The sequence below is a fragment of the Haemaphysalis longicornis genome, unplaced genomic scaffold (assembly GCF_048455015.1).
Source record: "Haemaphysalis longicornis isolate Haplotype H1 unplaced genomic scaffold, Haemaphysalis longicornis Haplotype H1 scaffold_74, whole genome shotgun sequence".
Classification (NCBI taxonomy): Eukaryota; Metazoa; Arthropoda; class Arachnida; order Ixodida; family Ixodidae; genus Haemaphysalis; species Haemaphysalis longicornis.
The window spans coordinates 2,585-17,920 of NW_027526431.1; the positions used below are offsets into that span (position 1 = coordinate 2,585).

The window sequence follows — 15,336 nt, forward strand, 5'->3', positions numbered from 1 at the left end:
ATATATATATATATATATATATATATATATATAAGGTTAGTAGAGACAGAGAAAAACGAGAAAAACGTAGAAAATAGAAATAAGTTTACTGACGTTTCAGGGAGAGGACTCCCTACTATGAAGAAAGGGAGTCCTCTCCCTGAAACGTCAGTAAACGTATTTCTATTTTCTACTTCGTTCTCGTTTGTCTCTGTCTCTACTAACCTTATATATATATATATATATATATATATATATATATATATATATATATGTTTCTGAACGCTGTTTACTGCTGTCGAGCAAAGACAGTGTTCGTAAATATATGCACACCATGTTTCTACCATCGCACGTTCATTCTGGCACCATATAATTGTCTGCCTACTGCTCTCAAAAATTTATTTTCAAGAGAGTTTCGATGTTACTTACCTAAACATACCCTAACTCCACCAGAAAAGGGAATGAAGCTGAAGGGGTGCATGTTACGGGAATTCTCGGGCAGAAAGCGCTCTGGAATAAACTCTTCAGGATCAGGGTAGTGCTTTTTATTCCTGTGCAGGGTGTATATGTTGATCATGCAAGTCGTGCCAGCCGGAACAGTGCAGCCATCTGGAACGTAGACAGTAGATGAATTTATAATTTAATTGGTACACATGAAGGGAATGTACCCGACACAGTTGTTTTCAATTAGAGGCATTTACATGGTATGAAAATATTAGAATGAAATGATCTTAAATTTAAACTACCCTTTGCCAGCAGCATCTCCAAGAAATTATGAATAAAGGGTGGGAAATGGGTCGGCACTCAAGCGGAACATATAACAATTAGAACGTCCCCTGAAGCACTAAATACCATGGCAGTTTCTTTATAATGCTCAAAAAAAGTTTTAGCCTTTCTGAATAATTGATGCTCGTTTTTGCACGTTACCTGTTGGTATGCATTAAACTAAATGTTTTACTGGTTTCTGAAAGCTGGACGAAACCTTTTTTATCAAAGCACATCAAGCAACGACTACACTTCTTAAAACATTCAATTCCAGGCACAATGACGGGGAGGGGGGCGAAAAAAGTTCTGCCGAGCAATAATTCCATGTGCACTATTTTGCTGCAGCAAGCTCCGAAAAAAAAAACCCACAAAGACACCTGTGATCGAGGAACAAATCCCTATCCCGCTTCCAAACTGCGTGCACATTTACCTCTTTAGCAGGCCCGAGTGGGCAGGATGGACAATGGGCTAAAGTGGCTAGGCGAAGACATCATCATCAAGGAGCGCAACAGCCGGTAGTCCAGCTGACTTAAAAGAGGCCCTGGAAAACTCTATACCACCACTCGAAATTCAACGTGTTACGTATGGCACGAGCCGCAAAAAGGCAAAACGCAAAGAGAGAGAGAGACACAGAGAGAGAGAGAGAGAGAGAGAGAGAGAGAGAGAGAGAGAGAGAGAGAGAGAGAAATACGTTCTTCATTTGAGACCTAAACGAAAGCACTCTTGTGCGGCAGTGGCAGGCACACGACACCGCAGAGAGAGGCCTTCGGCGGGGTCATCGCCGTAGAATTTGTGGCGGAGCGCGGTCTCCCCCGCGGTGTTGGTAGCAAGATGGTGAACCAATGTCTGTGCACCCCGCGGTAACTCCGCCGGCATGGGAGGAACAGGGCGCTCATGCTGTTCGGTACGGTCTTGTCTCTCCCTACGAAGGCGCCGGAGTACCTGTCTCTGTCTCAGTTGTGCGAGTGCTTTTCTGACAGTGACATCGGGCGGGCTCGCACTACTGATGGGCAATGCTATCAGTGCGGTTGGTTGTCTAGCCGCAGCTCGCGCCTCGCTGTGAGGCCACTCATTGCCCTCAATACTGCAATGTGGGGGTACCCAAGCATTGGGCGTGGTTATGTAAATGTTAGAGTGTCAAAACGCGAAGAAAAGCGAGCTCATTACACATCTTGCCCGCACAAATACGTTTGGCTTTCGCTTCTGTGGAGGAATCGCGGCAGCAGCAGTAATACTGACGCTACAAGACGTAGCTGCAGTGGGTTTGATGCCGTCGTTGTGGGCTATAGTCAACGTGGGCAGAATACTTGTCAACGAACCTATCTAAAAGAACTGCATCGTGCTCTCATCTCCTAAGGATATGCTTAGGGATCCTGTGCCGCTGCTAAGCGTCTTCTGTGGTGCGGAAAGCAGGCTACATTACATGGCTCCTGCTCATTAATGGTGCCGCCATCATGCTGGACCGAGATTACTACCAGCACAAAATGCGAGCACACGCTATAGCTCTGGTATGTTGACTTATGTGGCTGTTTTTCGAGGTCGATTTGTGAGTTAAAGAAAAATGGCTCGCCCCAGGAAAAGGAAACATCAGCACCCAGGGAGGGTTCTAAGACAGGGAGATAGAGCAGAGTCAGATAGTTGAGGGATAGAACAACAGCAGCTCTGGAAAGGGGGAGAAAAAAACATAAACTCCCTCCTCTACCGGGAACAGAGAGGCACGTGAAGCTCGTCCAACCCTGTAAAAATCGTAAACCAATTCCTTGTGAAATCCCTATAAACCAAATGTCCAACCCCAGCTTGCCTAACCCTTTTAGCCGCCCGTCGTGGTAGTTTCGCCGAGCTTTCCAATGACCGAATATGACGATTAGCTCGCCGAGCACGCCCACGTTTACGGGCCTGCTCCCGTTGTCGTCTTTTCGGGGCTGCCTGCCCTGAGGTGGAGAGGAGCAAGTGCAGCCTACCAATGGCGTCGCTTGCTTTGAACTTTCGAGAACCGTGAGCGCGGAGCGCGTAAAGCTCTTTTCTCTCTTCCGGAGTGAGGGACGCCTGTGATTGGCAGAGAGTATGCGTACTCAGGCCGCCAGATGCAGGTGAGTAGGGAGGGGACCTGGAGGGAAGAGTTTTTTTGCGTACGCCGCCAAAAGCAGCACCGACGGCGACACGAGTCATGCAATAGAAGATTCGATTGAAAATAGAGAGTTTTGGCATAGCGGCCAGCTTACTCTGCCCTAGCGGCAGGGGGGGTGGGGGAGGGTACCAGGACGCAGCGGCCAGGCGGGCCGCCGGCACCGGAACGAATGCCCGGATGCCAAGTCAGATCCCGGTACTACCGCCGCTAGCGTATCGTACGCTAGCCATTATGCTAAAATTGTAATATATCAGCGAAAGCGTCGTAGGGCACTTGAGGGCAAGCGCGGTGGCGGCACTGGTGGTGACACCGGTAGGACGCTCTGGAAACGGCGGCCGCATGCTCGCAAAGCGCTTGTGCGTGCCATAGTATTCATCTGGCGCGGGTACAGCTTAATTCTATGTCGTAATGGATGATGACGAACCCGGCCGTAGTCGCATGCGGGGAAGGCCGAGAAAAGACACCACAGTGGAAGTTCAGCAGCAGATCAACAGAATGTAAAACTACGTTTTCGCCTTCACATTCTTAGATAGTTCTAAGCATCCCCGGTAATTTTTTCTCGAGCAAGCTTTGAATGAGGTATGTGCATATGTGAGCAACAATGGAACTCTTACCGTGTGTCGCCTATCGTTTAAATTCTCTGGGATGACGATTGCATGAAAAATTGAACAAGGAGGCCCCTACTCCGCTGAAGGTGTGCGCCTCAAACCAAGGTGCACTGGATCGCCGAGTTACTCATGACTCACCAAACCCGCCGCGGTGGCTCAGTGGCTAAGGCATTGCGCTGCTGAGCACGAGGTCGCGGGTTCGATTCCCGGCCGCGGCGGCCGCTTTTCTGATGGAGGCGAAAAGCAAAAACGCCCGTGTGTGCGAGATTTCGGCGCGCGTTAAAGATCCCCAGGTGGTCAAAATTAATCCGGAGCCCTCCACTACGGCGCGCCTCATCGCCTGCGTTGCGTCGGCGCGTTAAACCCTACAATCAAATCAAAATCAATTATGACTCACCAAACTCGAGGTCTTCATCAAGCTCCCTGCCAATCAGGGGAAACGGTGGACATAGACGGAAGGACTCCTGTAGATGCCCCGTAGAAAAAAAAATACTTTGTGTTATTATCTTTTCAATGTTAGCGGCAAGAATGACGTGTGCGTTCCAATGCAAAGGGACGATAATTCACTCAGATCCGAAGCAGTAAAAATTGGGAATCCAAAATTTCGAGTACTTGTGTCATAATGTATGGTAATCGCTTAGCGGAACTGAAAGCATTTGATACATGTTGTTCCTTAAGTTGTGGAGTTTATGAAAAAGAGGCAATGTACAACTAGCGAATGGTCTCCATATTTTTTTATTCTCAGAATAGTAGCATGGGATAAAAAATGTCTTATTTTGTAGTTTTTTTAAAATGGGCAGTGTTACTTTGGACATCATGAATGCTGGGGACATATACATAAGCATAAACTACAAAAGTTATCAGCGCAGAACAACAAGTACGACAGGAAGAGTTAAACACTGCTGTAAACGTTGGTGTCTGCGCTGTAAACTTTTGTCATGTATAAGCAGCATGGCCAGCTGTTTCTTAGTTACAAGGTATTCATAAAGTAAATTCATAGTCTGCGAGCGGCTGTGCGTCCTTATATATAATGGTAAAAGTACACTCGAATGCAAGTTGACACTTGTTCGGAGCATGTCAAACAAAAAACGGTATTTTTTTACAAACCCACACCATGTAGCGCTCTTCAACTAATCATTGTATCATGTCAGAAGCTAGTACGCAAACGCTTGCGATTTTTAAAGAAGGTAACGAGGTAATAAGAAATATGGTTAGTTACTTCAGATGTTGTTCAATATTTCGGATCAGATAACAAGAAATGCTCCGGCGTAGCGCCTGATATGCTTGGGAAGTACTAGTGCCTGCTGCCTGGGAACCGTGATGACGGCGAGATGGGTGTGGGTTTTTTTCAGGATTAATGAAGCTGAGATTGGTGAAAATTAGGCCGTGTTTCTGTGACGGGAACGATATCGACGCAAGTCTCTTGATCTGAGTACGAATCATGCACTTGTCGATAAGGCAGTACAACGTCCACTGTCGATATCTAAGAAGTGCTCATACATGATGTGTACACAAATATTGTGCAATGAGGTACTTGACCAGCATTACATGCTTATTGCTGCCCAATATCCCACTTTACTTTACTTTAATTTTCTTTAAGCGCAGTTGCAGAACGGCATATGTGGAAAAGAGTGGGTCGACAAGTGCGTTCACCTCTGTACATTCTTGTTCCGTAACCCACGAATGCATGAAGAAATAAGTTAAGCTAAGGGAGGAGACGTACCTGTTGTGAGCCCAGAGCGTTAACAAATGGATGGTAATCTGGCTATTTCACTTAACAAGGTTCGACGGGTCCGACACTTTCTCTTCCCTACCTCCATTGGGGCAACTTGATTTTTAATACGTGCCCAATGTGCCTGAACACTCCTAGAGAATGTGCCGTTTGAACTCCGTTTGTTTGTGAATGAATGCGTGGGCGAGGGAGTGATTTATGGGTGCGCATGATGCATCAGCATGTTGCTACCAGGGAACCTTCGCTTTCTAGCTGAGCTTTACAGTCATTTTTCTGGAGGCGATATTGTCTTTTGGTCAGACGTTTGCAGAGGTTACTAGGGTCTACAGAGAGGCGGCTGGGGCGATTTGTTGCGCTCGTGTGTTTGTCCAATTTTTGCCTATCGCTCTACCACCGGAACAGCCGAGGAAAACGTCGGGGTTAATTCATTTTTCAAAGGACTTGGTAAGAACAGCCAACATGACTGCATGCGATGAATTTTTTGATACTATTGAAATTACACACACGTATTCCCTTTCTGGCGTTATTGAGAAGATGATGCCATTGCGTTCTATGTCCTGCGCCGCAGGGCTATGATTCCGAAACTTAAGATAAAACGTGACGTGTTTTAGAGCTCAGCTCTCAAGCTCCCCCTGCTATGGTTTTGCGGCGTCCGTAAATGTCAGTAATGTAACGTTGTGGTATGGGGGAAAAAGAAAAAACGTATAGCTCATTACCTTGATGCAGCACTCGAGGTACGGCAACTCTTTGAGGTCTCCCACGGTGAAGTTATGTTCAACGCCCCTTCCGAAAACATCGTCGAGCTCTTTCTGCAGCTTGGCTTGCTTGTCCTGGTGGAGCCCAAGCAAGTACAGGGTCCAGCTCATAGCCGCTGAAGTGGAGTCCGCAGCCTGCAGCCAGAAGCATAAACCGGTGAATAAAAATAAATAAACTGTCTAACAAATACTTACTACGCGAAGTTATATTTTGCCACACTTCTAAGCTTGGCGTATATTTTGAAACAGCCGAAAGCGATAGAAAATGCCGAGAAAGTTCTAAACAACAGCTGTGACGGGAAATGAAACAGAACTTCGCTGTTAGCAGTTGCGTTTCTCTGTCTTGATAATGGTGCCTTCCTGTTCCTTTGCATTCTTGTGCACGGAGAACAACGCAGAGTGTGTTTCACACTCAATAAATAATTACTGCGGAATCTTAATTGCTAAATAGGCTTTACTCTACTTTTATAGCCCTTTTATTCCAACCTAAATTGCCTGTACAAGATTGACGGTCTCACCAACTTGACAGGAAAACGGGTTTCAATGCGTTCGGGCATAAATGCGCTTTAGAAGTTCTGATTACGTTGATTTGTGCTTAATAGGTCACCACCTTGCTTCAAATGCAACGTTTACCATTACAAAGGAGGTATTTCTACGTAACTTGGGGACGTCCTAGCGCGCGCGTCGATCGTATCTGGGAGCATTCACGTACTATCCAGTAACTCCTTGCGGCGTTCTATGCCAAGTTGTTCTACCGTTTGATACGTCAACAAAGTGATGAAAAATGTCCCGATGGCATTTAGAAACTATTGTGTTTACTCTCAGTAAAGAAAGCGGTGCATAAGGCATTTTTAATAAGCAGGTTTGTGTCTGGTCGCAGAATCAAGACAAACAGTTGACAAAACTTAAGGCAACATAATAGAGGTACCTTTGAGTGAGGGGAAGGCTTGTGCCCAGGTGTCTTGCCAGAAAATGTGTTTATCATTTTCAGCGCCTTCATTAGAAGTACATTTTCATACCTTGTGGTCGTAATGAAATAAATCTCTTGTTCTGGGCTTTTCACGGTCTCGTTTAATTGTAATGATTTTTAATAATATTGGAGGTGTGCAGAAGATAGCCGGTAGTCCATACAAACGGGTTTAAAATAGTCTGCTTAAGGGGTGGGAAACACACAATGCGCAAAACACCATATCACTTCAAATATTACTCAAATCAAAGATGTTACTGGAACTGTAGAAAGAGACGAAAAAGAATAGTTTTGTGCGAAAAATTCGACGTTTCACAATGATCACAAATAACGGGTTTTTCCTTCTAAATGAAATTGTGATTTTCCCACAATGGCAGGAGTTTCCCACAACAATGAAAACTTCGCACTACTACGCGAAACTGCTGCGTATGCCTACTGCAGGCGCATAAATATTGCTGGACTTGCTACTGAACGTAAAAAAACGGACACATATTTTCGCTTACGTCGTACTTGAGATGCACGGCTAGCTCGGCACACATTACTGGTAGCAGTCACAAGCCAATTCTGATCTTGTCTAGATTAACACTGTGCATTGGTCTGGGCGCAATCCATGACCCATGAGATACACGAGTAAATATCAGAGCAACATATGAAACTTACGGCGAACATGATAGAGGTGATGTCTGACTCAAGCTCCCTCAACGAGTAAGATGGGCACGAAATGTGCTTCTCCACTCCAACATCAACAGCAACTCGGAATGACGACTCGTCGTTCACTACGTCCAAATGACTGTAATCCTGGTCATCTGCCAGATTTAGAAGCTGCGCTTTTTTTCTCTGGATCACCTGGAAAAGGAATGATTTGCTTAGTTTGAATATCAACGGGTACATGCGCGAAATTTGACGTTTTTACTAGCCTAACCATGAAAGCATCGATTCCATCAAAAGAGACGCTCTAAAAGTTGCTAAACGTGCACGATATTATTCTATTATTGGAGTGCTATCACAGAAAAACCTACGACGTCCACGGCGATGATATTGGAGCATGCCGTAGTTTTGTCTTCATCAGTGAGTATTTAAAAATGATACGCACTGCCTTTGTACATGGACTGATGATTGACTGTTCAACGTTCTGACATATCACGTGAGGTGGGACGATACCGTTGCTGGGAGAGCGCTAGAGAACCGCATGGCAGTGAAACTGAAGCTGCTCAAGCCCAAAGCAAAGGACACATTTGTTCGCGGGGCTGTTTGATTTCCCGCAGAACCCAGCACATTTTGCCATCAGTTCCTTTGATTACTTGCGGGAAATATATGCGTATGTTACTGCAGCTGGACGGCTGGATCCCAGCGCATAAATTGTGTATTTTATATTCATTTGGTCGTTTATTTATGACTTCTTGTATAATAAGTGAGAATATCCTTTCGTCGCAGCACTTACCAGGTTCGGGATGAACCATTAAAATCATGAATTTGCTTACTTTGACCAATGTCTGTACAAAACGATCAGCAGAAATTAACGAAGGTTGCCTGAAAACATTTCTTTTTCAAATATAGGACTCAAGGTTATTCATAAACCGCACGGCAATCGGCGCATTTGTGGGTCAGCCGCAGCTGCAGCAAATTCGCATATTTTGTACTGAGCCTTCTAAGGTAGAGTTCAATGCCACAATCATCCGGGCTCATCCAGAATGGCGATTAGTTTCCACTGGCACACATAAACCCTCGTCTACTTATTGCTAATGCCGTGTCTTCTAACTATTCATATTGCCGCGGACCATACATTGGGTTTGTTTATTTGTGTTTTGCTTTTATCGCCCGGCTGCGCCGGTCTGTGTTATCTCTGCGCCAAGAGAAGCGCGTGTTCCATTCTTTCTTTCTGTGCCGCATGTGTTATCTGTTGTGATAAGGAGAGCATTCCGATCTAACGTGAACAGCCCAGAATAATCTTCTAGGATCTACTATGTTCTCGATGTGAATCGACGTTTCCAGAACCACGCGCGCCGAAAGATAAACAGCCTGCAGTGCGGACGCCGGAGCATTCGATTCGACAACACTCGCCTGTGCAAGTCACTTTGTTGACCGCTGCTTCGCCGCCTCTGTATTCTTTTGAGTTGTTAGGGGAGCACAAGTTCGCTCCAATAAACGTGTTTCTCATTCAAGACAACTCCATCGTCCTTGTCTTCGTGACATCTGGTGAAGGTGCGGGGTACGCACCCTTCATGAGCTCTACAACCTCTGGAAGCTGCCAAGCCAGTCCAACAAGAGCCAGCCTCCGACTGCAAGGCCTCCCGCCCGAGTTTGGTCTCCTGCCAGATGGACCCAAAGGAACGACCGCTGCAACCACCACCATGGTGCAAGAAGCAACATCACCAATCGCCCTGCAGCAGCCACGGGAACCGCCATCCTTCCGAGGAGCCGCCGCAGAAGATCCAGAAGAATGGCTGGAGAAACTTGAGCGCGTCCGGATCTTCAACAGGTGGGACGACGCAGAAACGCTCCGGCGCGTTTTCTTTTACTTGGAAGATTCGGCTCGCACTTGGTTCGAGAACCACGAGAGCTCCTTGACAAACTGGGCTCAGTTCAAAAGCGAGTTCACTAAGACCTTCACTACCGTGGTCAGAAAAGAACGCGCAGCGCTTTTACTTGGAACTCGAACGCAGCACCCCAACAAAGGGGTAGTGATCTTTGTTGAGGAAATGAAGAGGTTGTTTCGACGTGCGGATCCGGAAATGACAGAAGAAAAGAAACTAAGGTTTCTCATGCGAGGGGTAAAGCAGGAGCTTTTTGCTTGCCTTGTCCGCAATCCTCCCAAGACGGTGGCCGAATTCGCGTCTGAGGCGGCCGCGATGGAGAAGACGCTGGAAGTTCGAACGAGGCAGTACGATCGTCCGGTCAACGTGCTGGTTTCCGAGACGATCGGTGCCGGGGCTACAAGCTCCGACACACTGCGTGAGACCATCCGAGCAGTGGTCAGGGAGGAGCTTCGGAAGCTTTTTCCGACGACGCCGCAACCTCAAGTGGCTTCCCTGACTGACGTCATCCGCGAAGAGGTTCAACACGCTTTGGGCACTTCTATGCCATCCGAGGCACCCCGCGAGCCACAGGCGATGACCTACTCCTCAGCTGTTCGTCGACCCCGCCCTGCTCCAACCCGTCCACAAGAAGCTCCACCGTACCGCTGTCCACTCTCGCCGCCGTCACCACTGTCGCCGCCGTCGACCGTACCGCCGTACACAGCCCAAACCCAGACGCCGAGGAAGACTGACGTTTGGCGAGCGCCAGATCATCGTCCGCTGTGCTACCATTGCGGAGAGGCCGATCACATCTATCGTCGCTGCCCGTACAGGAGACTCGGACTGCGTGGTTTCTCCGTCGACGCCCCACGCCCCCGACCCGGCCAGCGCCCTACTGAGATCGACGAATACCTGTCCAACACCAACCGAGGACCAGCCCGCTCAGACCGATCGCCGTCGCCCTACCCATACCAGACGCCTAACCGCCGTAGCAATGCTGATTTCGCACGTGGAAGGTCCCCCAGCCTACGCGGGGGAAACTAAAAGCAGCAACTTCTGGAAGTGAAGTTGCTCTACAGCGAAAAACTGGAAACCCTCCAACGACGCAAGGACGCGCCGAAGACAGTGATTCACGACATGCCCTCATCCCGACGACCCGACCTAGCCCTGACGGGACTCCTGAACACGACGACAGCTTGACGGCGCGACGCGTACCCGACCTGACCGATACGTCCGTTGAGAAGACGACGACAACGACGATGCACAGTGCCCGACCGTCAGCACGTACAAGCAGAGATACGACGCCCCGACGAACCCGGAACTTGAGGAAGACTGCATCTGACGTCAAGGTGTCCATCGACGGCTTTGACGTAGTCGCCCTCGTAGACACGGGAGCTGACTATTCGGTAATGAGTGGACCATTTGCGTCTAAACTGAAGAAAGTTATGACCAGATGGGACGGTCCGCACATACGCACAGCAGGAGGCCACCTCGTGACGCCAAGTGGAACGTGCGCATCGCGCGTCACCATAGACGGCACAACGTACCCTGCCGCGTTCGTCATTCTGCCTAACTGCTCCCGCGACGTAATTCCTGGAATGGACTTTTTGATGGACAACGGTGCAATAATCGACCTGCAGAAAGAGTCAATAACTTTTTCCTCCAATCACTCCATGACGCCGGAACCGAATCCCGAACGACGTGCTGCTGTAAGGATTGCCGATGATCATGTCACCCTGCCACCCCGCGCAAGCTTGATGGTCGCAGTCTACTGTGAAGATGCTGCTCCTGACGTCGACGCTATCGTAGACACTGATCAAAGGGTGCTTCTCGACCGTGGTGTGTCGGTCGCAAGAGCCATTGCGCGCTTCAAGGAACACCAATTCCACATTTTGGTTACTAATTTCACCGAGGAGTACTAGCATTTAAACAAGGGCGCGGCAATTGGATTCCTCGAAGAAACGCAAGAAGCAAGTGACGTGATCGCGGTTTCCGACTTTGAACGCACACCCGTAGAAACCTTCAAGCTCCCGCAGCCCTTCGACGTGAATCCGGCGCACCGCAAGAACAACGGAACAAATTATTGGCTTTCCTGCGTCGCTATAGCGAATGTTTTTCGTCGAGCGCAAAACTACGTCAGACCCCTCTAGCGAAGCACCGAATAATAACCGAAGATGGAGCCCGACATACCCGACAGTCACCGTACCGCGTTTCTTCACACGAACGGGAAGCCATCCGGACTCAAGTCGACGACATGCTCAGCGACGACATTATACAGCCATCGAAAAGCCCCTGGGCTGCGCCCGTCGTACCCGTAAAGAAAAAAGACGGCACATTGAGGTTCTGTGTTGACTACCGGCGACAGAACAAAATCACGAAAAAGCACGTGTACCCCCTCCCCCGAATCGACGACGCCCTCGACCACCTCTGCCACGCGAAGTACTTCTCATCGATGGACCTGAAGACCGGCTACTGGCAAATTGAAGTGGAAGAGAGAGATCGAGAGAAGACTGCATTTATAACCCCAGACGGCCTATACAAGTTCAAGGTGATGCCGTTTGGGCTGTGCACAGCACCAGCGACGTTTCAAAGAGTCATGGACACTGTGCTAGCTGGCCTTGAAGGAACCATGAAGAGAAAACACAAGTTTGGTTCATTCAAAAGATTGTCTCGTTAGAATCATACTGACACCACTTTTAACGTAAACTTCGCTCAAATAAGCTACATAATTCGGAAAAACGGGAATGGTCATGCGACCCACCAGCTCATTTCCCGCAACAGAACCTATGATGTCACATGACCTAAGCTCTGCGATTGGCGGAGGCTGGTAGAAGCAGACGCAAATTAGGTAGAGCTTACAAACTAGACGAACGAGCGATTTGCGCTTAAATTTAGGGCACATTCTTTACAAAGCAATAAGAATGATGGGACAAACAGTGGAAGTTACGAAAGCACATGTAAACATAGAAGTACTGATGCGTTCTGCTGTTCGTACTGCGCACACCATGCTTGGTTTAGCTGAACAGCACTACGGGGCTTGGGGTTGCCTCAGACGGCAGTGGCCAATTGACGCAAGCAACAGTGTCTTACGTGACCCCATTTGTCGAGCGAGCACTATTTCAGGGAACGAATATTTTCTCCCAGAACAAAAACAAGCCAGGTTTAAATGCAGGCAGAAACAAACCAAACGCTTGCCACGGTATGGTGGCGCCATCTAGGTTACGGAACGTAAAGAAATGCGGGTACAAACCAACACCGCAGTACAGGGTGGAGACAACCTTTGAACGGTCCCGTGCCGCCGCAATTGGGCCAACGGGCTCAACGCGTTATTCTTTTCGTTTCCCACGAGACCTAGCAACGCGAAACAGACATTATGATTCAAACTTCTTCAGTAAACCGCGTTGCGGCGATAATTGTTGCGCGGTTTTGACACAATGACTTGCTTCGGCGGCGAGGGAGCAACTGAAAATGGCGGCGCCAGCGTATACGTGTCTCTACCCTGTACGGCGGATGCGTGAATGAAGGTATTCTAGGCTGCAGAGCGGTCGGTTCCTGTGATGTCATTTGGGACCACGAAAACGCACGATTGAGCGGGAAAATGAAAATTTTAACCTAAATTGTTTAATTTCTCAGTGAATAAAGCACCGTTTGTATCCGGACAAGCGCTGGGGGCACTATAAAACACGAAATCTTTCGAATAAAACCAACTTGCATTTTCTCTTCATGGCTCCTTTAAGTGGCACACCTGCCTCGTACACCTCGACGACGTAGTGGTATTCGCCCGGACTTTCGACGAACACCTTGCAAGGTTGGAGTCTCTACTCGAGGCCATTCGTACGTCGGGGTTGACGCTGAAGCCTGAAAAGTGCCGTTTCGCATACGGGGAACTCAAGTTCTTGGGCCACGTCGTCAACGCCGCGGGAGTCCTACCTGACCCGGCAAAAACTTCAGCCATTACGAACTTCCCAAGGCCGAAAGACAAGAAGGGCGTGCGAAGATTTCTCGGGCTGTGCGCATACTACCGGCGCTTCGTCGCAAACTTCGCACGCATTGCAGAGCCACTCACGCGCTTGACGAAAGAAAGCACCCCTTTCAGCTGGGAAAACGACCAAGAAAAAGCATTCCGCGAGCTGCAAAAACGCCTGCAAAGCACGCCCGTGCTCGCTCATTTCGACGAAAATGCCAGAACGGAAATGCACACGGACGCCAGTGATATAGGCTTGGGTGCCGTCCTTGTCCAAAAGCAAAGCGGCTGCGGAAGGGTAATCGCCTATGCCAGCCGTGGTCTGTCGAAGGAGGAGAAAAACTATTCTGCCTCTGAGAAAGAGTGCCTGGCTATTATATGGGCGATTTCAAAATTTCGCCCATACCTGTATGGAAGGCCATTCAAGGTTGTAACAGACCACCATGCGCTGTGTTGGCTCGCCAATTTGAAGGACCGCTCTGGCCGTCTTGGGGGGTGGAGCTTGCGCCTGCAGAAGTTCGACGTTACAGTCGTTTATAAATCCGGCAGGAAACACTCCGACGCCGTCTGCCTGTCCCGCGCCCCCGTCGACCCACCACCACAAGACTCTGATGAAGACAGCGCGTTCTTCGGGATCGTGACGGAGAGCGACCTAGCCGCCCAGCAGCGTGCCGACCCCGACTTACGCGTCATAATCGAGTACCTCGAGGGATGCAACGTTGCCGTTCCTAGGACCTTCAAACGCAGCTTACCAGCATTCAGCCTGAGAAACTCCGTCCTCGTAAAGAAGAATTTCAGCCCCGGAACAAGAGCGAATTACCTTGTCGTCATCCCCGCGGACCTTCGTGACGAAATTTTTTAAAGCGTGCCACGACGACCCGTCTTCCGGACATCTCGGCACAGCCCGCACTATTGGAAAAATCAAGGCGAGGTACTACTGGCCCGCCCTTACCTCTGACGTCACCCAGTACGTCCGGAGCTGCCGTGACTGCCAGCGACGAAAAACGCCGCCGACAAGACCCGTCGGACTTCTGAAACCGTTCGGCGTCCCATCGAGACCATTTCAACAGATTGGAATGGACCTTTTAGGCCCGTTCCCTACGTCACGATCCCAGAACAAGTGGATTGTCGTAGCGACAGACTACATGACGCGCTACGCAGAGACCGCCGCTCTTCCGAGGGGGACTGGACAAGAAGTGGCAAATTTCTTTATAAGCCAAGTTGTGCTGCGACATGGAGCCCCGGAAGTCCTAATCACATACCGTGGAACGGCATTTACTGCGGAGCTGATGCAAGGCGTATCACGCTACAGCAACACGGATCACCCAAGAATGACGGCGTACCACCCCCAAACGAACGGACTAACAGAACGTCTGAACAAGACAATCGCAGATATGCTGTCAATGTACGTTGACGTTGAACATAAGACTTGGGACGAAGTGCTCCCGTACGTCACGTTTGCGTAAAACACGGCTATCCAGGAGACGACGCAGCTGACGCCGTTCGAGCTTGTCTACGGTAGAAGGCCGACTGCGATGCTCGACGCCATGCTTCCGCACGCAGAAGACGACGACCTCAACGCCGACGTCCACGGATATCTTCAACGTGCGGAGGAGGCCCGCCAGCTCGCTCGAGTTCGTATAACGCACCAGCAGCTGGTGGATGCAGGCCGCTACAGCCTCCGACGCCGAGACGCCGAGTACTAACCAGGGGATCGTGTGTGGGTTTGGACTCCCATCCGACGACGCGGACTCAGTGAGAAGCTCCTGCGACGGTATTTCGGACCCTACCAGATTCTACGACGTGTTGGCCAACTTACCTACGAAGTGATCACCGATGGTGACTCCGGCACATCACGACAACGCACGCGGCCTGAAGACGTCCATGTGGTTCGCTTAAAACCTTTCTATGGACGATAACGA

The 15,336-nt window shown here is 49.2% G+C and overlaps 1 protein-coding gene across 1 annotated transcript in view; it reads right to left on the bottom strand.

Moving 5' to 3' along the window:
* Positions 1-408: 408 nt before the first annotated feature.
* LOC144148049 (cytochrome P450 4V2-like) overlaps positions 409-15,336 on the bottom strand; it is a gene marked incomplete at its 3' end in the record, with an annotated part of 42,061 nt that continues 27,133 nt past the window's right edge. Inside the window, 4 exon segments of the mRNA XM_077679647.1 lie at positions 409-588; positions 3,878-3,944; positions 5,929-6,102; positions 7,595-7,780. Coding sequence (XP_077535773.1) covers positions 409-588; positions 3,878-3,944; positions 5,929-6,102; positions 7,595-7,780 — 607 coding nt within the window.